Source organism: Chroicocephalus ridibundus, chromosome Z (genome assembly GCF_963924245.1).
Source record: "Chroicocephalus ridibundus chromosome Z, bChrRid1.1, whole genome shotgun sequence".
Taxonomy (NCBI): domain Eukaryota; kingdom Metazoa; phylum Chordata; class Aves; order Charadriiformes; family Laridae; genus Chroicocephalus; species Chroicocephalus ridibundus.
In genome coordinates, this window is record NC_086316.1 from 1,560,946 (window position 1) to 1,583,975 (window position 23,030).

At 41.3% G+C, this 23,030-nt stretch overlaps 1 protein-coding gene across 6 annotated transcripts in view; it reads left to right on the top strand.

Moving 5' to 3' along the window:
• MCTP1 (multiple C2 and transmembrane domain containing 1) overlaps positions 1 to 23,030 on the top strand; it is a 288,478-nt gene that overhangs the window by 152,313 nt on the left and 113,135 nt on the right. For all 6 annotated transcript variants that reach the window (XM_063320280.1, XM_063320277.1, XM_063320276.1 and 3 more), the window contains 4 exons: positions 2,265 to 2,435; positions 4,302 to 4,432; positions 16,016 to 16,202; positions 21,166 to 21,259. In XM_063320280.1, coding sequence (XP_063176350.1) covers positions 2,265 to 2,435; positions 4,302 to 4,432; positions 16,016 to 16,202; positions 21,166 to 21,259 — 583 coding nt within the window. The remainder of the gene's footprint in view (positions 1 to 2,264; positions 2,436 to 4,301; positions 4,433 to 16,015; positions 16,203 to 21,165; positions 21,260 to 23,030) is intronic.

A 23,030-nucleotide genomic window follows, 5' to 3' on the forward strand; every position in this document is an offset into this window, starting at 1 on the left:
TAAGAGCCATTCAAAATAAGGAATTTAGATCAAGTATACTTTCTAAATGATTCACTGTCTCATTTGTGATTAGTGAAGTAGAGAGCTATGCAGTTACACTTCAGCTTTACTTCAAAAGAGTTGTAAATGCAAACTCATGCTTATTTTCCATGGTAGTATCCTGGAAATCATTTGGAATCCCACTCAACTCTTTAAGAAAGCCCAGCAACTGTGTATTCTTTGTCAAAATAGGTCTCGACTAACTGCTGCTTCTACTGCAGTATGCAGATGTCCTCCTAAATGTGCCTTGTCTCTTCTTCTGACTCATCAACCCGTGTCTCTCATCACCTTACGATCAAGGCAGGCAGTTTTGGTTATTTACTCTTCAGTCTTTCTTTTGCTCTAAAACTTCTAAGAAACTGGAACAAGAAAAAAAAAAAATCTCACTTCTTCACAAGACCTGTCTTTGTCAGTGTTGACTGTGTACCCCAACAGCAGGGTATTTGTGCTGTGAAAAAATGTATGAAGTGCAATAATGCTCCCATGTTGTAAATGAAATCTCTTCTGGCAGGTGAGTTTCCTACTTGTGCCCTGGTTTTTGTAGAGTTCCTGCTTCCTGGTGTCACACTGCTGCCTCATGCCACAGGTTAAGTTAAAGGTTATCCCTCTTCTCAGCTGAAGTCCACCTTGTTCACCTTTAGAGAAACAGTGAGTTTGTGAGAAGTTTCTCCACAACCAAATCCTTCACTTCTGAAAGAGAAATCTTTAATAAGTACGGTGAAATATTTTGGGAGTAACCATACTGCTTGGAATTAATAGCCATTAGAAAATAAAAATACATGCCAATACGGTATCTGAAATATTGCTTAAAGCATGCTATTCAGGTTTGCTCCAAGCCCAGTGCCCCCAGATCATAATCTCACCTCTGGGGTCTGGTGAGTGCAGATTATAATCCAGTGATTATATTCCGGGGTGCTTTCTGTATTCTTCTCTGGGTAACAAAAAACTGCTGCCCTGGGCACTTGCGTAGCTGTAACCACCCAACTGCGTTTACCCGCTGAAAGAGTCAAACCAAATTTGCAGTGAAAAGCTGTAATGGAGATCCTGGAGGTGCGCGGGTGATGGAGCTAACCACACAACACAGTTTTACTTTATGGAGGGTTGCCGAGCCTGTAACGCCTCTGTTGCTCAAACGACCTCACATAATAAAGAAAATGCATATATTTGATATATTTACAGCTGAGCATCCATGCAGACTTGTTTTATTATTTTTTTTTCTAGAAAGAATAGTTTGTGAGTTTAAATATTGTTCAGGCATCTAGTGTTCTGATTTGAAGTAAGGTAACCTTGCCCGAGCACAGTTTCGGAGTGGAAGGGAGAGCCTTTGGCAGCCGTGCTCCTCGGATGCCCCCGGGATGTGTTTGCCATCCTGGGGTGTGCGGAGGCGATTCCCCAGCGCTGGCGCCGCTGGCAGCGCCCTGCACCCCCTGCAGCTCCCGGCAAGCCGGGGCTCAACTCTGGTTACTCAAATCTGTAACACCCCACGCTCCTGCCCCGCTGGAGTTCACTGATGGAGAACACCGTGTGCGTCTGGTCTGCGTGGGTGCGTGTGAATTTTCTTTTAGCCCCCGAAGTCGGTTGTTTGAGGGTTCACAGCCCACGATTTCCACACACTTCCCACCAGAGGCTCCGCAGCGCCTCGTTTTCAGACTCTTGAACTAATGTGTTGGTATTTAATTCAGTTTTCTTTGCCGTTTCAGGGAATACCGCATCATTTTAGTGGCTGAGATAGTTGTCATGTGCATGGGAGTTTATTGACTTATTTTTCCTTGGTCCATTCTTCTCATGGTGGTTTTATATTATTTTAATGGAAGTTCCATTTTCTCGCTGTTTTTTTTACGTTTATTTTAGTGTTTGTTCAGTTTGTTCAATCATATGCTACTAATATAAGAGACTTTTGTCACATTTATTTGTAATGTTGTTAGTTCTATCAGCAGAGGGAGAAGGAAAAAGCACTTCTTGTTTTTCTGAACATTTCCTTAAGCGTAGCATTTGTTCTGCTTGCTTCTGCAAAAGCAGCATATGACATTACCCGTGTATTTGTCACTGTTTTGTTTCTCTCCAAGTAATTCTTTGTAATATAGTTTACATACGTACTGTCACGTAACTTCAAAGTGGATTAAGATGGTCATTTTACATTCACAGCTATATAAAATTTTACATTAAAATGCAGGGGAAACTTTTGGAATAGTTTTTACTAAATCTGTGTTTTTATTTCCCTAAAGTTTCAGACCCAGAGCTTACGTCTCTCTGACCTGCACAGAAAATCTCAGCTGTGGAGAGGGATAGTTAGTATTACATTAATCGAAGGTCGTGAACTGAAGGCGATGGATGCAAATGGACTAAGTGATCCTTACGTGAAGTTCCGCTTGGGGCATCAGAAGTACAAGAGCAAGGTAATTTTAGCTGTGACCACAAATGCACATTGGCTGTGTTTGAAATGTTTTGTTCCTGCTTGTGGGGTTTTCTTGGCTTGAACGACCATTTAAATAGTGATGGAGATGTTCTGCTGTATTAATTGGCTGTCAGGGCACCTGGATCTTTGTTTAGAAAGAATCACAAAATGGTTTGGGTTACAAGGGACCTTTAAAGATCATCTAGTCCACAGGCATGGGACACCTCCCACCAGCCCAGGTTGCTCCAAGCCCCGTCCAACCTGGCCTCAAACCCCTCCAGGGATGGGGCAGCCACAGCTTCTCTGGGCAACCTGGGCCAGGGGCTCACCACCCTCACACCAAAGAATTTCTTCCTCAGATCTCACCTAAATCTCCCCTCTTCCAGTTTGAAGCTGTTACCCCATGTCCTATCATTACACTCCCTGATAAAGAGCCCCTCCCCATCCCTCCTGTAGGCCCCCTCTAGGGACTGGAAGGGGCTCTAAGGTCTCCTCAGAGCCTTTTCTTCTCCAGGCTGAACAACCCCAACTCTCTCAGCCTGTCCTCACCACAGAAGGGCTACAGGAGAGGGGTGGAGGGGTTCTGACAAGTAGATGCACCTTTGTGCCGTTCGGGTTTGGTGCTGGTCCCCTCTTGGATCCTTTGCATGGTCTTATCCTCCGGCCATGTTGTGATTGTATTCTTACCTTCCTCATTACATCCTTACAGCAAGTTTCGTTAAAGTTTTCTATACATACGAGCTTAACAGGCAGAGAGGAGGGATCAGGGAGAAAATGATTGTGGAGACTGGCTTGGCTTTCTTGCTATTATTTTTTATTTCCTCAATTGCTATTGCTTTGAAAATTGCTGTTTGCGGAGGATGCTGGGACCTTCCTCCCTCGATGGCCATGACAGCCCTTGTGGTTTCACAGCCAGTCGAAGGGCAAAGTGAGGAAGAAGCCAGGAGCGTGTGGGTGCCACGTGTGCCAGCCTCTGAGCCTGGCGGCGCCTTCATCTGAAATTAGAAGAAATCAAATTTCATGCTTTTTTGACTTAAAAAATCTTAACAGCAGTTCTGCGCTTTAATCCTCTCTAATTTTTCCATTTTTTCAAGCCAGTGGAACTGGTGGATGTAGAAAGTAGCAATTGCTTTGTAGGGAAGGTACTAGGCAGTTTCCGTTCTTGCTCAGGACAGGTGTGACTACCGCGACTACTGCTTCTGCATTATGGTAGGAAAACCTGCAAGCTTTCTGTTCTGCAGAGCGTGGTTGGAACTACATGGACTGAAATCCATTGAAGTTACTTCTTTTGTCAGAAGTGAGTGGACTGAAAATGATTGAGAAAAGCTACTTTCATCTGAGTTGCAAAGGAAAGGAAGTAAAATACAGTTTTGAAAAAAAAAAAAAAAAGGGGGGATATTGTTCCATAAAAAGTAAACCACAGTATCATCTTTCTGCCAGTGTTACTGCAGCTGGGGAAAGAGGACGTGATAAAATTGTTTCTGTTTAAATACTTACAGCCATCATCTACTTGTCATTGCAGGTGCTTTGTTTTCCTTTAGGCTCAGACACACAAGTTTGCAGCTAACCGTCACTCAAAGGAGGGCATAATTATCCTACAGAAAAATGGATCCATTCCCAGGGTGAATCCTTTGTTCAGGAGGCTTTTGAAGGTGACAGGTTGCGGGATTTTGGAGGTTGTAGCAAAGAGGCATGAGACAACTGGCCAGTGGTCTTTTCTAATTACTTTTTTTTTTTAATTCTTGCTGCTTGAGATACTCATACTGCAAACAGAAAAAAACTTCCTGAACAGAGTCTAAAGATCAAATTTACAATTCGAGAAAGTGTATGCCCACACAATGCAATATGACTTTTTCTCTCCTTTCAGATTATGCCAAAAACTTTGAATCCTCAGTGGAGGGAGCAGTTTGACTTTCATCTCTATGAAGAACGAGGTGGAATTATTGATATTACCGTGTGGGACAAAGATGCTGGCAAAAGGGATGATTTTATTGGCAGGTTTGTGCAATTACAGCCTTCTTGTTCCCTGGGGATGACAGCAGATGATTAAAATGAGCCTTGCCGTTGAAACTATTTCTTATGACCATTTGTTCTGGCTTTTCTTTTTTTTTTTTTTTTAAAGGTGGGGGAGGATTTTTCACAAAGTATCAGTGCAGTTGGCTGCATGCATGCAATTCTCCACTTTCATGGTGTAAAGTATTTTTTATTGACCAGTAGGTGGCAGCTTTTACCAATTGATAGACTGCAGTTTTCCAAAATGAAAATCACACGTTTAGAGCAATAATCAAGATGCAGGAGGTTCCATAGGGCAATGTCCAGCTTGGAGGCGAAATAACTCTCGTGACTTGTACTAGCCGCAAAAGACAAAAATTATGTACTTATTTTTTAATCTGTTTGATAAATGAAATGAGAGTCTTAAAGGACTACACACAGCTTTTGGGGCAAAGAAATAAGATCGTTCACCTGGTTCATTTTCAGGAAAAGTGCATCTCTGGGATTTGTCGTAGAGTTCAAGAATTGGTGTAAGTTTGTGTGGTTATGCTCCATTTTACTTTGTAGGAAAAGCGAAGAGGCTAATGTTTTTTAATAATGGCATTAACTGTTAGCTAACAGGGAGAAAAAACCTCTTGTGCTTATAATAGTGTACAAAGTCGCTGCTATTTTGAAAGCTCAGGTATTTGTTTACATCACACTTTAATTGATATCCATACAGTCATAACAATAGTAATTAGTATTAATCCAATCTATTTTGATTGCTTGTTAGAATATTGGTTGTAGGTGCTTTCACCAGGACGTTGATACTATTAACCAGCAGAATTACTTTTTTTTGGTAGTTAAAATCAGGAATGGAAATCCCACGGACTGAGCCATGTACTTTTGCTGTCCATGTGGTTGTGTTTGTGCTGACCTTCTCCTCCCTCTCGTTCCGTTTAGGGTAATGGCTTTCTTTTCCAGATTAGATCAGTTGGATAATACCCTGTTTATTTCCTACCATAAATTGTGGGAACTCAGAATACATGCAGAGTCTGTGGCAAACAAACAGCTTTAATACCAGACAAAGCCACTTTTCCAAAGTATACACAGTAGGGTTTTATTTTATTTGATGAAACACTATGGATGGTGTGATACGTTTATATTTGAAGTTTACACTCTATTTTTTTCCTTTGCTTGATTTCAGTTGGCGCGTGTGGTAACAATAACTATTTTTCTGAAGTAATGTAATCATTTAGTCCTACTTCGATACGTGATATGCCTTGGGAAATTACTCGTATTTTGTGCTTAACTTTAACTTTCCTATCCAAAAGACAGTGAGATTCAGGGTTTTCACGCGTGATTTTTCAGAACACTCTCATCAAAACAGCACTTACGTTGCTACTGTTACCAGTAATTATAAAGTCTTTTTAAGGGCATTGCGTGAAATAAAAGACACCATTTTTGCTCCAAAGCACCTGAAACCTAAATAAGAATATGGTAGAGAAATGAGAGAAGGAAAATTTGTAACTTCAAACACACGATTTGCTAAGGTAGCTTTTCAGATACCTAAAGAAGTTGTGTGTCTTCAGTGTGCATGTATTTCTTTTTAGTAACTGCATGCTATCCTGCAGGTAGCAAATGATTTCTATATTTTATTTAGGCCAAAAAAAAATGATAGCATTCTCTAAGAAGAATGCTTGAAGCCTTTAGCATTTTTCAGTGGGAGAATCTTGGTTTGTTTTGTTCTCTGTCATTTTCCTAAGCAGATGTAGTTCTTGTATATACCAAAAAAAAGATGCTCCTTGGACAAAGCCAGGCTGTAGTGCTTCTGTGGTATATAACTGATTTTACCAGAATCAGTGGTGTTTTTCCCGAAATCTTGCTGCTCTTGATTTTTGTGACCCTTCTGCTGTCGGTGTGTGTATAATCCCTCCTCAGTTTGTCCCTTCAGACACTCTCTCATTTCACCTTCTGTTAGTACCTTATCTCTGGATAATGCAACCCGCGAACAAATTCCTCTCCATGAGGATTTCCATGAAAAACTTTGTCATTTGTCAAGCTCAATCTGAATACAGAAATAGGTCTTAATATTCCCCCTCCCTGGTACTCTTTTCCAGTCACTGTGGATAAAAATCACCAGCGCCTGACAGCTCCCCTTTGCATCGACTTCTCTTCCCCAGTTTCTGCTTTCGAGGCTGCCTCTAAAAGCTGGAAATAACTTTGGTACAGACAGTACGGACTTGCTCTGTGTGTGTGTTATGCTAATTGTGTATTAATTTTGTAAAGTGCAGCTGAGTCTTGCTCCATGGCTAAGGCTCTGTGGCTCTCAAGGCACGTGTAATAAATGGAATATTTTGATTCAGGTTCCAGGAAAAGTGGTAATGAGGCGGTGGGAGGGAAACAAAAGCCTTCCTGGTAGTATTCTAGCATTGCTCAGTGGTGAACGGTCCCTTCCATCTTGCTGTGATCTTCTCTCTTTCTTGAATAATGTGCAAGCAGCAGCTCTTATATAGGAATATGTGTATTAAATTCAAATGAAAACAATTATTTCTTGAAGATGTCCTGCCCGGCCAAAGTGTGCTTCGGGAGAAGCCGTGCTTGATTGAACAGGTCCTGCTCATTGAGGGCAACAGCAAACCAAATGGAGAAAACAGAAGAAAAAGTTTGTTTAAGGAGCAGTTCTCACTTCTCATGCACTGCGTTGGGGTTTTGTGTCGTCCATGTTCATCTGCTTGCAGAGCACGCGTGAAGGTCAGTGGAATTTCCCCTGCAAAGCAGGCGTTACCGAGCTGCTTTGCCAGGGGACCTCTTCGAAGAGTGCCATCCCTAAAACTGGCTCGGTGGATCCAAACTGAGCCATCTGTGGGCAAACAGCATCGCCGGGTGGAAGGTTGAAGGGACAAATCCGATCCCTCCTGGAAACCATCGTGGGAACCCCCTTGAGTTCAAATACCTTTTCTCTGCTCAACTTTATAACTTGTGAATTTTATTCCAGAGCGGAATGTCGTAACTTCTCCTGGAATGACTCTCTCTTTCTCAGCCACACTTCAGTGAAAGGGGGAAGTGAGGAGTGTAGACTGCTGTGGGCCCTGTGCGTATCGTCATGCTCGTTAGGCTGCTGCAGGTGAAGGGCCAGGATGAAGCCGGGATGCGGGGAGGCGGTGATGGTGTGTGAGCTCAGGCTGCGAGGGCTTGGGCAGGGCAGGGAGGTGAAGGAAAGGTGTCCGAGGGGGCTGAAGACATGGAAGTGAGATTTGGGCCTCGGGGCAGCGTGACGGGAGGAGGATGGAAGGGGAGGGGTGGCTGGGGAGAGGGAGGGCGGCATTGGGAGGGTGAGGGTGGCAGCACGGTGTCCTCATTCAGAGAGGGAGGAGGACGTGTCTGTCCAGAGCTAGCGCAGAGCTCCCGTTACCTCCTGGTACCCAGGCACCTTCGGCATGGCGGTTCCTGAAATGAGAAGCTGACTGTTTGGTTTCTATTCTTAACTTTGAGCGTCGTGCGTTTGTAAAATTCATTTGTGTCCCAGCTGGGTGCGTTCTCCATGGCAGTTTACAGAATGTAGCACCCTGTGAACTTCAGTCTTGGAATACCCTAAAAAACCAAAATCCTTGAACCATTTCAGTGTTTCTTTGGGGATTTCAAAAGCCAAGACCTCATACAAAAGCTTTGAGAAAAATAAATTTCCAGTCATCTGCTGATTTGTAAGAGGGAACCCTGGGCCTGACCAGAACTGACTTTCATCACGCAGGAGATTAAATTCTGGCATTCTTCTAAATATAAGGGGGGTTTTTATGAAAAAAAAATAACATTCCAGGACCAAAGACATGAGGTCTATATGTTCTTTTTTTGGAAAGCGCTATCAGTTTTAGCCACAGGGGCAGCCTTCCTGCGTTCAAATAATCATGTGGACTTGCATGAGCATTGTGAGTCATTACTTCATCTGATCAGTAGAAATACATATATGTATGTCAGTATATTGTTCAGTTTGAGTACATTCAATATTCATCTGTTTTTGCTATATCATTTCTCTCCCGTATTGAGTCAATATACTCCCGTGATTAAAAACATATACTGCAGTAAGTTTATGTAGGTAATACTAAGATCAAAATGAAGGTGAAATGATTTTAATCTTCGTGTAATTATTTAACTTTCTTATCATCGGCGCTTTTGAAGGCGATCCTGACTGTCACCTTTACGATAATCAGCTAATAAATCCTCATGATTGTTACACCTTTATGCATAGCCGTAATCTGAACAAATTGGCTGCTGACAGCTGCAATAAATTGCCAAGAATGAGTGCTGTCAGAGAACAAGTTGTTTCTGTGAACATACAGGATAAGTAAATCCCGTGTCATGCAGTTTTATTCAGCTGAAGTTATTTGCAATCCAGTACGGCGGGATTTATAGCATTATTTATTGGTATGAAAAATGTGTGTTTATCTTCAAAATGACATCGACTTTTACTCATATTTTGTGCCAGGAAATTACTGTTGGCTTCATCTATATCTATTTTCATCAGTATTTATAGATGCTACTATCTTTTTTCCAATCTGTGGCAAATTAAGAGCAAAAGACCTTGTGTATAGTATATTCATTAAATCTGTGCATTAATTTTATTTGCAGAAAACTGAAACGTCCTATAATGTCTCTGAATATCGTCATGAAAATTCAGAATGGTTCTGTGTGCCTGTGTGCGTGGGTACACACCATATGTTACGAATGGATGTTATGCAACGCAGAAGTCAAAATACTGAAAATTAAGTATTTAGGTTTTCAACACCTAATCTGCTATTCTTCTCTGTTTAGTTTTGTCATAGTAGAGGGTTTTTTGGGCGCACATAAATACAAGCAATATGCGACCTATGCTGCCGTATTATCAATCTGAAAGCGCAGGGATACACGACTGAAAGTTCTGAACTGAAGTGGGATTTTTACATAAAATATTTATGTCTTTTTCAGGGTTGTTTTCTTTTCTGCTGAAATTTATGTGATTTTGCTCCGGGAGACTGAACGTTATCAGAGAGAACTGAGTGGTGCTGTAGAGCTGTGCACGGGTACTCCAACATGCGTGTAAAGTTGAGGGAAGGACACAAAGTGTGCTGCTGGAAATGTTTCTTCCCAGATTTTTTCCTAGAGGTGTTGTGGAGACTGTGATTCGTATTGAAATACTGGAAATTTTCTTTTTTAAATATTGTTGCCAGAGAGAGAGGTTTTGAATAGCGAGAGATGAATCTTGAAGCTTTCTCAATTTTGAAAAACTCCGTAGAGTCAAAATGTGGATTTGTAAACAGTACTTTATTATGCAGGTCTTTCAAGTATTTTTTTCAGATGGTAGTTTGAAAACTTCTGCATGTTGGAGTAACTTTTGGGGGGATAGGTTATTTTCAAAGGTTAAACCTAGTGGTTAATACGCTATTGTAGTCTGGGTTTTGAACTCCGTGCTGGTGTGAATTACCCCGCAGTTCTGTGCAGACGCAGACGAGCACACGACCAACAGCCCGTGTGCGTAGCAGGTGGTTGATCGTACGCGATGCCTAAAGTTTAGTTATTGCAGATGTGTTTCTGGATGTAAAATGAAGGTTTTGCCCAAAGCGTTAAAATCTGAAAATGCTACCGGTCACCCTGCCCTTGACAAACCCTGAGATGTGCTGAGCCGTCTCTGTTTCTGATGGTTGCCAAAGGGCGTTAGGTGTAAATAGTGCATCTCAAAATATGGCCCTCAGGTATTCCACACCTCATGTATTACTGTCTCTGCACATTTTAACAACTTCTATTAACGCAGAGGCATTGCTCTTCTGCTAGAGAGCCAGAAGAGGTTCAGTTTTGGCTCACAAACCTTCAGTAACTTTCTCTTACCAGATATTTTATTATTTACAACTCTTACTGGCAGTTGTTATTGTCACGGACCGTTGCAAAATTGGTAGTATTCCCCAATGTATCCTGGAATATGGAATGCGGCGTATGAGCTGCATTAGTTTATGGATCCTTCTTCTGACCCTCTGTCTCCCGCGTATGGAAATGTCCTCCCCTCCGTGAAGTGAGAGTGGCAAAATAAGAGGAAGGGAGAAGGAAAAGTGGAACGTCTGCGGAGATGTGAGAGTGCGCGTGAGGAGCGGCCGGGGGTGCCAAGGGGGGTCGTGATGGTTTCTGGCGGGCACAGATTGCAGCTGCCTGAAAGCTATGGCCAGGTTGCGTGGGCCAGCTAGCGAGGGGAGAACCGTGTAGGAAGGTGTAATCTTCATCAAAGCAATAGACTGGATTAGGAGCGGAAAGTGTTAATTTTGCGGGGAAAAAAAGGCACTGGTGACAGCACTGGCAGTGCATGTCTGTAGTGTCTGGCTGTGCCACGGGGGCAGTGTAGGAAATACCCCACCGTGAAACATCTGCAAGTACCTTTCTCTGTCTGTGCAATTCCAAAAGTAAATCTGCGGCTCTATTGTGAAGAGCTGTGCTTAAGAAAATGATAATCCGTCATTCCGAAACCCACCAACAGTATTTTGTGGCATGGGCCGCGTTTGTTTTAGCAAGCAATAAACACGTGTCCGTACTCGGGTATTGCTCAGTGAGGGGTGAGACTGTCCTGTGTTTTGTGTAGTTCTCATATTTCCCTTACCAAGACTGACTTACCCCAATTCGTGGGGCTTGCTTCTGCTTGCCGCATGTTGCTGCCTGGCACCCGCTGGCACCGTTGCCTGGCTCCTGTGTGTTCCCAGCTTCCCAGGCATCCTCCCGTGTCCCAGGCATCCTCCAGCATCCAGGGCATCCTCCAGCATCCCAGGCTCGCCTCCGCACTCCCCCGCAGTCGCTGCCCGACTGAGCCGAGTTACAGGCTCCAACTCCTTTGGGAGCTTTCCCAGTTTCCAGTCTATCGCCTCTACCCACCACCTATCACAAGCATCGTGTGGGGTCTGTCGCATTATTTCCTTCTCATTATCTTCCCACTTAAAAGTGCCGCGGTCTGGTTCTTCCCAGAACTTCACCTTACTGCAGTCCCGTCTTTCTGAGCCGTGTCATTTTCTACCGGGGCTCTGCAGAATTTCCCCTCGCCGTTTGTTTCTTGGTTTTACTGGAACATTGTACTCTGCTCATAAAGGATACGGAGTCTCACAAATTGTAGCAGTTCATGCCTCGCTGCTTCTGATGTGTGTCCAGCTCAGTTCTAATTGCAGAATCGCACAGTTTCCTCTCCTTGGCATCCTTTGGAGCAGCATAGACCTGGATCACAGTGGAGTTAAAAGGCTGTCTTCCCGAACAAGTCACGATGATAATTAAGTTGCCTGGGTTGTAGCCAAGTGGTGCTTTTCTGTCCCTATCACTTAGGATTGTGCCAATTCCTCTTTTATGCTTTATTTTGTCATGTGAGAAAATGATCTCACTATCTGCTGTCTCTCCCTTGCCTGGCCACCTGGCTTTTAAGAGGCCCTTCTATGTCATGTCGCTACCTTTGTAATTCATTCATTAGCAAGGATATTTCACCAGGGTGCCAACGCGGTCTTACATTCCAGGTTCTGTTAGAACTAGAGAGGGGAGGTGATTTTTTACCTCTTAGACATGCTGATAATAAAATGCTACATATAGTTCTGGCTTCCACACTTGAAAAAGGATGCAGGAGAATTTCACTGGATCAGAAAAGTTACAAAAAGTCATTTGAGGGCTGCAGGAGATGCGTTCCAAGGAAATGTATAGGGAGCTGAAGGTGTTTAGCATATCAAAAGGAAGATCAAGAAAAGATACGATTATGGTATATGAGTACCTTCGCTAGAAGAAAATACGGGGCACTAAAGGCTTTTTCAACTGAGTAAAGAAAGGCATAAAAAGAACCAAAGGCCAGATATATTCAAATTAAAAATAAATCAGAAAGGTATTTCTCACAGTCTGGGCGATTAACACGCTGAACACGGTTTCAGAGAAGTGGTGAGATCCCCTTGAACCTTCCCATCTTCCTCCATGGGAGCCGTACCCTGCGTCTGCAGCTCCTTCTCCATGGCACCCTGGACCGTGAGCTTGAGGTGTCTGTGTGGTTTTTGGTTTTTGGCCTGAAAATCCCAGATCCGCCTGGTGCCTGGTGATGTTTGCGTGCGGCGCCGCTCTGGGGGGATGTGCCTCCATCCCTTTTCCCAGGGTCAGCCCCCCGCTGCTGGGACCGCAGGGACCACACCGCCTGGAGCAGTGGAGCCAGGAGAAACACTCAAGCTGCCCCAAAAACTGAAATTCCCTGAAACGTGATTTATAGCCATGCTACAAAATCTGTGCAGTTAATGGCTATTTTCACCATAAATTTCATGCTGACCTCTTCCCAAGCGGAGAACTTTCTGTCATCATCATCAGCATGTAAATAGTAATGCCAGAAGAAACTGAATTGTCCAAAAATAACTATTATCTCCTGCTTTCAATGTGGCAGCCGCTGATCGTGTGCAATTTACGGCCTTCTCAAAATGGCCGTAGTTTTTCATGGTCCTTAATTTGAGAATGCAAGGCAAAAATTCCTACCACCGTGATGCTCATTCTGCACCACTTTCTGGTAACATTCAGGTTCACCTTCATCCTCAAAGCATCTTTGTTCTCCGTGGAAACAGCTGCAGGTGACAAATGTCTTTTAAGAGAACATCTTAACTGATGTAAAAGTCAGCATTGCTAAGGCTTTAAACCTTGGAAATCTTATATATACTCCCAGTAAAATGTAAAGGGGCATTGTCAACCTGAGCCCTCCAAAGCTATTTATCTTTAGGAGTATTTTGTTAACTTTAGCGCTTGTAAGGAAATCTAATCCAAAAAAGGAGTTTTGTGGTTTTCCTACTGATGTCTGTAAACGTTATTCTAGGATAAGGGATAGTGCTTAGATAATGCCTTAATAAAACCAGGCTTCCTTCACTGTTTTGGTCCCATGCAAAGATCTGGTGAGGGCAGAGTTGATGTAACAAAAAACAGTTTCATTTTTTTTGCAGGAAAATTCGGAGTGAAAGGAAACAAAATTGATAATTTTTTTTTTTTTCCACGGAAAACTCAACTACTAATGGGAAAAAGTGACAGTTTTTCTTCTAGTGTCTGTAAGTTGCAAAGTCTTGGTTTTTGGCGGAAGTGCCCGTGCCGCTGGTGGATTTCCCTCGTGCTGCTGGTGGATTTCCCTCGTGCTGTGAATGCTCCTCGAGCCGTGTCCGACGTGTGCGAGCTGCATCCCCTGCGCTGCCAGAGGGGACCTGGCGCAGGAGGAGGCCCCGCACGGGGACCCTCTTAACTGAGAGTGCCACCAAGTGCAATGGTGGCACTCCTTGGTGGAATAACCCCGGGTTTTTATCACGTATCGGAGGGCCCTTCACGGGATGTTTTTCCCGCAAAATGGTTCAGGCTTTCTCTGGAAAAAGCTTCCAGATCACTCCCGACCCTTTCTGTGATTTTAGGAAATAACGAGCTGGTGACGGGTTGTTTGTGGAGGTCTGTCAGACAGTAGAGACACATTTCTCAGGTAATCTGCTCTAAATGTGGTGCTATTAGGAATGTTTTATAGCTGTAGGAGTGGTGCATGGGTAAAATGGAATTGTCCATTGCCTCTTTTAGCGTAAATAAAAATTAACATGGACTACTAACGTTGCAAAAGTGCTGTAACTTCAAGAACTGGAGGACTTGGAGCTTGTAGCTCTGATGTAAACACTAATTTTTCAGTCAGTGCAGTTTTCTGATGCATGTAGGGCTTTTTTTGTTCCAGTGGAGGTAGCTTTTGTTGCCTATTTTTGAGTGAGGGGTGGATTATTTCTGCATTACTTGTATCATAATGACTTTCTGATTGTTTTGCTGACTTTAAGAGAGTTTAGACTGGTTCTGTCAATGGTTATTGGTTAAAATGGCAATGTTGATTCAGGGACATATTTTTGAGGAGTATCTGCTTTGAAATAAACTGTCAAAGAATATTTAACAACAGGGGCATCTTAATGTACTCCAGCTTTGAGTGGTTGATTACAATATTTGTTATCTCAAGGAGAGCTTTATACTCCTCGCTGCAGCCTAAATAATAATTTGACAGCCTATGTACACGTACAGAACTTGCATTGACCATCAGCCTGCATTGACAGCAACAGCTTCAGTCTTTCCGTGCTGTTAATTTCATTTCTCAGTCCTTATCGCCCAAAGAGTTCAAAATAAAAGGTAAACATTAGGCTCAGAATGCTATGCCAGTCCAAAATTTTTTCATTGTAAAATAATTGAACCTTGTTACTGTATGAGCTTTGCAGTAGTTTAATTTTGACAGCTGCACAATGGATAGTAAATGTTAAAAAAAAAAAAATAAAATTAAAAGAAAATTTTCCTGTAGCAAATCTAATCTGCCTGTGATAGCACAGCGCCCATTTTATGAGGCCGCATTTATTCTCATAATTGGCTATTTCCTGTCCTTAAATGCCTATTTATTCATGTCTGCCACCTTTTTCTCAGTTTATTGGCCCTGCGGTCACCACATTATCTTTCTCTTCAAAATCAATTGACATTTTATGAAAAGAGTTTGCTAGATGTTTAGTTTAGTGAGAGTGGCATATAGAACATGTGCTTGTCACATCAAATAATCGCTGTTAAAATTAGAGTATTCCGTGGCTTAACTGTATATAGAATATATTAATTTAGTTTGTTTAAATATTGTTATTGTTTTTATTTTGAGTAATGCATTACTGGGGGATGCTGTAAGTAGAAGTGTTCCAAACAGCGCCTTTTCACAGAAATTCCTCTGCAGCGCAGGCAGTTTCACACAGGCCTTGCATTTCCAGACGTGCTCAGAGTTGCAGTCTAGGCAAAGTTGAAACTTGTGAATTACACAAATTAAAATATTAAAAATCCTATGTCACGCACAGACTGATTACCAACCCTAAGGTATTCTTGTTTTAATTAAAAGCTTGTGTCCGGCTCCTTGTTAGCGGTGATGCTGTTTTCCCTTCCATGCTCTGCTTTTTGTTTTTGGGGCGGTTTCAGAGCTATTTCTGCCAGCACGGAGGGAGCTGCTCCTCGTTAGGTCGGTGCGAGGCAGGGAGGGCTGGCTTCAGCCCCGGCAGTCCCTGCTCGTGACGACCTTATCCCACAGCGGGCTGTGCCGTCGCGTTGGACCCTGGGTGGCTGCACTCCGCTTTGACCCCGAGCCGCCGCGGAGAGGAGCCTCCTGGGCGCTGTTTTTCCGTGCTGGGTCGCGTTACCTCCATCACAATTAAGTCCACACAGATTTATTTACTTATTTGTTTTCAAGAGAGGATTTTTAGTGTTGTTAGATGAACGGTATCAAAAATGTTCACATCGAGACTTACTTACGTTTGGTGTTTATACAAGAGGCGTAATTAAAAAGTGCAACTTGCACCTGAAGCTAGATTTTTAAATTTCTCTTTGGGTTCGAGTGAGGCATGTTAGCTATTGTTTCTAGTGACTGTATGTTCCTTTTAATACTTATTGTTCATATGCATAACATGTTATAGCTTTTTAAAAAATACAGTCAATTGGCGTGGCTCGAAGCTGAAGAGAAATCCTTCCAGAAGCTGGGAAGGAATTTCTACCGATTTGGGGGTTTTTTTTGTCCAGCTGAATGCAAATAAGCCGGTGTGAAGAAAACCAGAGTCTGATGGAGAATTCTGTTTCCAGGTGCCAGGTTGACCTGTCGAACCTGAGCAAAGAGCACACCCACAAGCTGGAGATGCCGCTGGAGGAGGGCGAGGGATGCCTGGTGCTGCTGGTCACCCTCACCGCCTCCGCCGCCGTCACCATCTCCGACCTCTCCCTCAACTCCCTGGAGGACCAGAAAGAGCAAGAGGAGATCCTGAAGAGATATGTATGGAGTTCTTCCTCTCTTGTACCCTTTGCTCGCAAAATGTTGACTTATATAAATAATAACTGTCAGGGGTGTGAAATCTAAATACACCCCTTATATCCGCAGCCAATGACAGTCATTAAAATAGTTACTAATATTATCGCGGCTGATGCGGGTAACATCAAGTAGGCTACAAATCATTTTTAGACAATAAGGTATTTTTTTACATAGTAATTCAGCTATTTGGTATGATCATGTGCCATCAAGAAGTTAACTTCCTTGCAGGTAATTTTCACTAATCACAAAATAACCGAGGGGTCACTCAGCGACTGTGCAGTTTCTAGCGAGAGTTTATGCCAGCTGGTTTGAGGTGCCAATAGTTTTCGTCTTTTTTTGGAGCATCTACTAAAAGGCAAGAAAACTTATTTTTTTTGTCTGCAAATGAGAGGCTGGAGCAGTATTTTGTTATCATCTAACTAATTGTTCTAAACAATATTTCCATTTCAAAATATTCTGAAGCAAATCGTTTTCATTTCCCAGCATCCTCGCATTACACAGAGCCTGTGTAGTTTTATCAAAGCAACAGAGAGGGGAGCTCTTACTCCAGCATTTGATAATACCTAAATCACTAAAAGTAACTGTCTCACTACAGACGGAGAAAGGGGGAAAAAAAAAAAAAGCTATTTCCACTTAAAATTACAAAGCTTTTATTGTACAATGCTGCCAGGTGTTTAGAAAGGCTTCTCTAGACACTCAGCCATTAAACCAAGCTCTGACTAACAAAGAGCCGCTTAATTTTTTTTTTTAGATTTTAAAATATTCCTATTCCGTGACTGACATCCTTTCAATAACTGAATTTAATAAAGATGTACCTTATCAGGCTGTGCAGATAACATGAAGTGCTAGTACTAATGCTGTACAATATTCTTCAAACAGATTAGCAGGATGTGCGCTTCAGCAAATTTATTCTGGCTATCTCCACTGAATCAGCTGTCTGCTAATGCTTGTACAACTCATACACCAATAGCGTTATCATAAACACAGTTTAATAGAGGTGACTTAGTGAGGCTAAACATAATATTCCTAAACCAACTGAGAGCTAAGGTATTGTGCACCACCTTTGAAAAATAATTACAATTAAGAGCGTTATTGCACGTTTTGGGATCTACCCAGACACCCTCTGGATGTCAGGATCAATCTTTATAAATATAATAAATTTATGATGGGTACGTTTGTGAGGTGGCATGCTTCTTGCTACCAAGTGCAACAATACCGTATTCCTGTGGATTATTGTATGCGGTGATATGGCAGTCAAGTGATACTGATGGTTTTGATAATTCAGTAGCAGTATAGAAACATGTTTCTACTGTTTAGTATTAATCAGTATTCCTAAATTCTCAATTTTTTGTCCCCAGTGTAAAGCATAATCATGTCGTGTTAAGATTGATCTATTTCTTTCCGTTTCTTACATATTCGTGGATATGTGTCTTTTCTTCTATTTAGATTTCTGTATGCATTTGAAAACATTAATATTTTTGGAAGATGTTCTTGTTGTGGAGGCACGAGTTTCTCATTCTGTGTTTTGGAAAATTGTAGCGTTGACATATAGAATTTTTGACAAATTTTAAAGTTTTTATTAAAATGACCGGTGGACAGCCAAAGAAAGAAATGACAATGATTAACGAAATTCCAGTACTTCATTTTCACCAGTGTTTGATTTGTTTTTGGCAGTCATATCTCTGCTTCAGAACCCGTACAAAAAAAGAATATGCAATTAGCAAGACGTACTGTTCCCCGCTGGGTGGCTGTGTTTTGGGGTTTATATTTTTCGTCCCCTTAAAAAAATCTAGCTTCCACTTGAGAAATGTATTTTGCACCCTTTCTGCAGCCAAAAAACAGTTAATGAGCTGACCTTGCCATCAGATCAAATAGCCTTGGAAAATGACTCTATTACTGTCATTTAACCATTTGTGGCTGAACATCAGAGCCTTAAAAATTAAACAGGCATTACTGTTTGAACCATTATTTTACCACAATTGTCTGAAAAGATTAATTCCTTTTGGGGTGAGGAGGGGGGCGCGTTAATGGGTACAGACCAAGGGAGATTGTATGACCTTTTCAGAACGGGTGTGCTGAACCCGCGGTCCCCCTTGTCACAGTTTAAAAACCAGAGGAGCTAGTTTAGAGAAGAAGTTGTTAGCATTCCATTTTTATTATGACATTTCACAGTCATCCGATTTAATGTCCCTTGACCAGATTGTCCACCGTGAGACGATGGGCTTGAAATGTTATTTAGAGCATTGATAAAAGGTGAGCAGTTCTAAGATGACAGCGAGTCATAAGGCTGGTGGTGTGACATTAATTTTCTCCATAACAGAGATGGAATAAGACGTCATGGTGACAAGCTGTCAATCAGCGCTGGCCCCTCAGTGTATCTCGATGCCATAGGATGGGGTATTGCTTCTCCCATAATAGAGCTGAACTGAGATGCTCTCCCTGACAGCTGCTGCAGCCATACAGAAAATATATTATACAGCCTTTCATTAAAAAAATAAAGAGGACTCATCTCCAGAGCATTTCAATCTTTTCCCATCTATTGAGGGCTGAAAAGATTCGCAGCAAATCACGGATTCCTCCGCTATGGAAATTTCAGGCTTCTGAAGCCGTGTGGGTTTTGAGGCCTTCAACAATAATCATAAATAAGAAGACAGAATATCAGCTGATAAATCATTATTTAAAGTTATGTATTTAAAGTAATGTATTAAAGCCATTTGCCTCTCCTGGAGTCTCTGCCGTGGCATTGTATACATTTCCAGCAGCCTCTGCCGTCGCAGCGTGCAGTAAATGAATCTCAGCACCACGACTTGCGGAACTAAAAGTTCAAAAATAATTATTCTGCTGCATGTTCACAAAGGCGGCAAACTGAAAGGCAGCACTGGTGCCTTTTTGATGAAATTTGGAGATGGGGGATGGCATGGTGTAGCAGGAAGGGGGGGACATCCCTTGGCTCGCTCTGCCGTTGGCTGGGGCTTTGTTCCCTGTGTGAGGCTCGGTGTTTGTTTCCCTCATTGGGAAACTTGGGGAAAACGTGGAAACATTTTTGTAAATCCATTTGCTTTCATCCTGGTATTAGAGCAGAATTATCTCTGTTGTGGTACCAGTTCCAGTAAGACACATCCAAACCTTGATTGTTACCGTAATAAACGAGGGACGGTGCCAACGTGCGTTCAAATCGTAAGAGTGCGATCGGTGACGCCATCCCTGCTGCCCTGCACGAGCAGGAGCTGAGTGCGTGCTCATTAAAGTTGACCATCAGCCGTATTTCCGGTGATTAACATCTTAAAAATTGTAAAAATATATTGACTGTTATCCTGTGATAACACGCACGCATGTACTCGCAGGTACGTCGCGTGTGGGGCTCCACACGCACCTGGATTCCTCTTCTCGGTGCACCAAGGTCAAACCTTCACCCTAAACAGTAAAGGGTCAGTTGGGGCTTGTGAAATTAATACCAGAGTGTGATCTAACCGTTAGAATCGCCTTATTAATAAAAAGGCAGGGATGCATATTGTATGTCTAACATTTTAATGGATAGGTTATCTATGCATAAACACGCCATAGCTTTTGCAAGCTGACATTTAATATTTCATTTTAGCAGCACCTGTGGTTTTCAGATCGGTGATGTTATTTATTCTGGTTTTCCATAACAGTCGATTTTGCCTTTGTAATAAATTAAAGGAGTGTTGACTTGGTGTTTTACCTGATGTTTGCGTTTTCTAGAAATCTGGACATTATCATAAGCAGTGGAAAAGGTTTCACCTGCACTACATTAAAATTTTAGAAAAGGCCAAAGGCATTAAATGCAGTAGTCCAGACTTTAAAATACTTCAAAATAAAGGTACCTGCTAGTATTTATGAACAAGGCTTGCAAAAGCGACCAAAAATTAGGCCATGTATGTTTATGATTTTAAATGTATTTGAAAATCTAATTTTAGTCTCCTCTGTCGGAGTTTCTCCCCTAGGTTATCTAAAAACTGGATGATGATGCCAGGTTTGTTATTAGTAGATTGCAGATTCAAAGTTGCATTCCATGTTCTATCATTTGAAATTATGCAACTTTTAAATTATGTTCAAAGTTAGAGCCTGAGAATTTTAGCTTATCACGCCTAACGGATACAACACTCCCAGTTTGTTACTTCTAGTTATTTGAAAAAAGGGCAGCAACAGAATGCACCTTCCAAGCAGCTTTGTAAAACTGTATTGGATGAATAAATGCAAGTGTTAAGCTTATTCTTAAATTTTTTCTTTCACTTTTTGATACATGTAGATATTGCAGAAATTCATGTTAAAAAATAATTATTCATAGTAAGAGCTTTTTGCCTTGGAACTGCTTTTAATTAATTTTTCGGATCTTTTTTCACGTGATTATTATAAAAATTATTAAGTTATGATCTTATGATTGTTTTTGCTCATGTTATTTGCAAGCGATGTGCAAGCTTATGTATGCATATATGCTATATGAAAGCTGGCGTATGATAGTCAACTACGACAAAAACGATATTGACCCTGTGTCACTATCCAAAATATTATTGGAGCCATCAAGAGGAAAATGTGAATGTAGATCTCAGCAGAGTATTCAGGGAGAGGAAATGTTTTATTGTTTGTATTAATTTTGTTAATACACTGCTATCGTTTAAATTTTTGATGGACAGTTGTTCATGTACTATTAGGGGATTAATTCGGTAGAATTAGTGTTATATTTAATCATTCATATTCTGACTTTTCCTTTGCATTTTTCATTGGTAAGATGAAGTTGCAAAATACTGAAAGAACCATTGACAATTGTATGTTCTTTGGAAAAGAGTATTTAAAAGTATGAGTACGTTTGACAGAATTACATGGGGCTAGGGAGGAGACTCTTAATACTGCTTTTGGTTTGTCTTTTTTGCAATCCAGAATTATTTCTCTCTTTTTTTTTTTTTAGAGTCTAATGGCAATGTTTCATAACATGAAGGATGTGGGATTTCTTCAGGTGAAGGTCATCAGGGCGGAAGCATTGATGGCAGCTGATGTCACAGGCAAGGATTCATTTAGTTTCTGTGACAGTAAATACCGTAGTAAGACTGGGCCTTTTTTAGAAGTGGGGAAAAAAACAATGTTTAAAACACAAGTTTGTCTAAATAGTATTGTCTGTTTGCACAGTCTCACCTCTGCTCATTAAGGAAAAAATCCACAGACAAACAAACACAACTTTTGTAATCAAGGCAATAAATCATTCTAATGCAGAGCCTTACGCAGGTTATTTCTCAGAAGGGTGAAATATACATTTTTCTCCATCAGAAGTCCTGGAAAAAATACATAGAAAAAAATACATAGAAAAAAATACATAGAAAAGACTTCTGTTTCTAGGAGATAAAAAGATACAAAATTATCCAAATTAAAGCTGAATTCCAGCGGATAAGGCAAATGAAAGGTGCTAGACTTAGATACTACTTTAAACTTCCTGCCAAAATAAGTGCTTGGTATCTGTGGATTATTTAGCAGGGCTGCTGTTGGTTTCAGACATTTCAAATAAATACAGTTTCCTGTAACTAATGTTTATCTGTTGAAGAAGGGAAATAAGAAAAACTTTTTGTGTTTTCTGTTTTATGTGATATAAGATGAATGGATAATTTAACCTTTTGCTTTTCAAAATGAAGACAGTTTCAGCCATTCTGACCATATTTCTCCAGAAATGTCCAAGTTATCTCCCGAAAGTACGATCACCTTCATATTGCACAAGTCGAGTGCAGCAAAATGACCTGCTTCTGTGTTCGAAAATAGCCATCTCTGCTTTAAAAAGAAAAAAAAAAAGAAGAAAGAAAAAAGGAAACTATACTAATCTAGCTGGTTTAACTGCAATTTGTACATAGATGTTCTGTTGCAGGGGCAGATGTAGATATACAGCAACACACTTACTTTTTAATAGTTTTTGTAAATTAGCATGAGTAACAGTATTTGTTTTTATTTCTCTGACAAGGTAACAGAGCAAACATTTTATTGCTGAAACTGATCATCCAGTTTGTGGCACGCAAAATAACAGATTCTATTTTCGGGGAGGTTGGAGAAACGCTGCTAAAGATTCCTCAGCCTGCTTTGACCTTATAATCCAATGTGGTCTGAACAGAGAGAGAGAGATTAAGTTATTCAGGGGCAAATGGGATAATTCAGTCCCTGACCTCGTTCAATCTTCAACTTTTCCAGATCAACGTGTCATTTGTGCTGGTTGAACAAATTTTTTGGAAATACATTTGATTCAATTAAAGATGTACAGAAGTACCAAAAATTTTCAGACATTGCATTTAGAACGACAGGCAGGAAGATGGGGACGAACACTCCATGCCCTTACGTGTCCCGCATATTTTGTTCATTAGTAAGAAAAAACATTTGTACGACAGATATGTTCTGTGAGATGGCTGTGCATTCCAGACATTGCAGAAATCCTTGTGTATTTTGGACAAAAATACCTGGTATTTTGAAAAGCGGACAAACTATTTTTATTAACTACTGCAGTAATTTGTAGCTTTTTCAGTAACTTGTGGGGATGTGCAGATCATTCCTTTCAGATTAAACTTTGAATGGTAATATTTAGAAATAACTGAAAGTAGTTATTTGGTAATGGTCAATAAATCATGTTTGCCAAAGCTGTAGAAAGCCCGACCCCCCCACCTTTACTGAACTGAGCAATGGTTGTGAGTCAGTGAGGAGAGCGCTGTCGTCAGTGCTATACCTTACACGACTAAGGATCACTTGCGTGAGTAAGAGCTAGGGACTAGTTTGCTCTTCTTATATATTCTTTTTCCAGCGTTA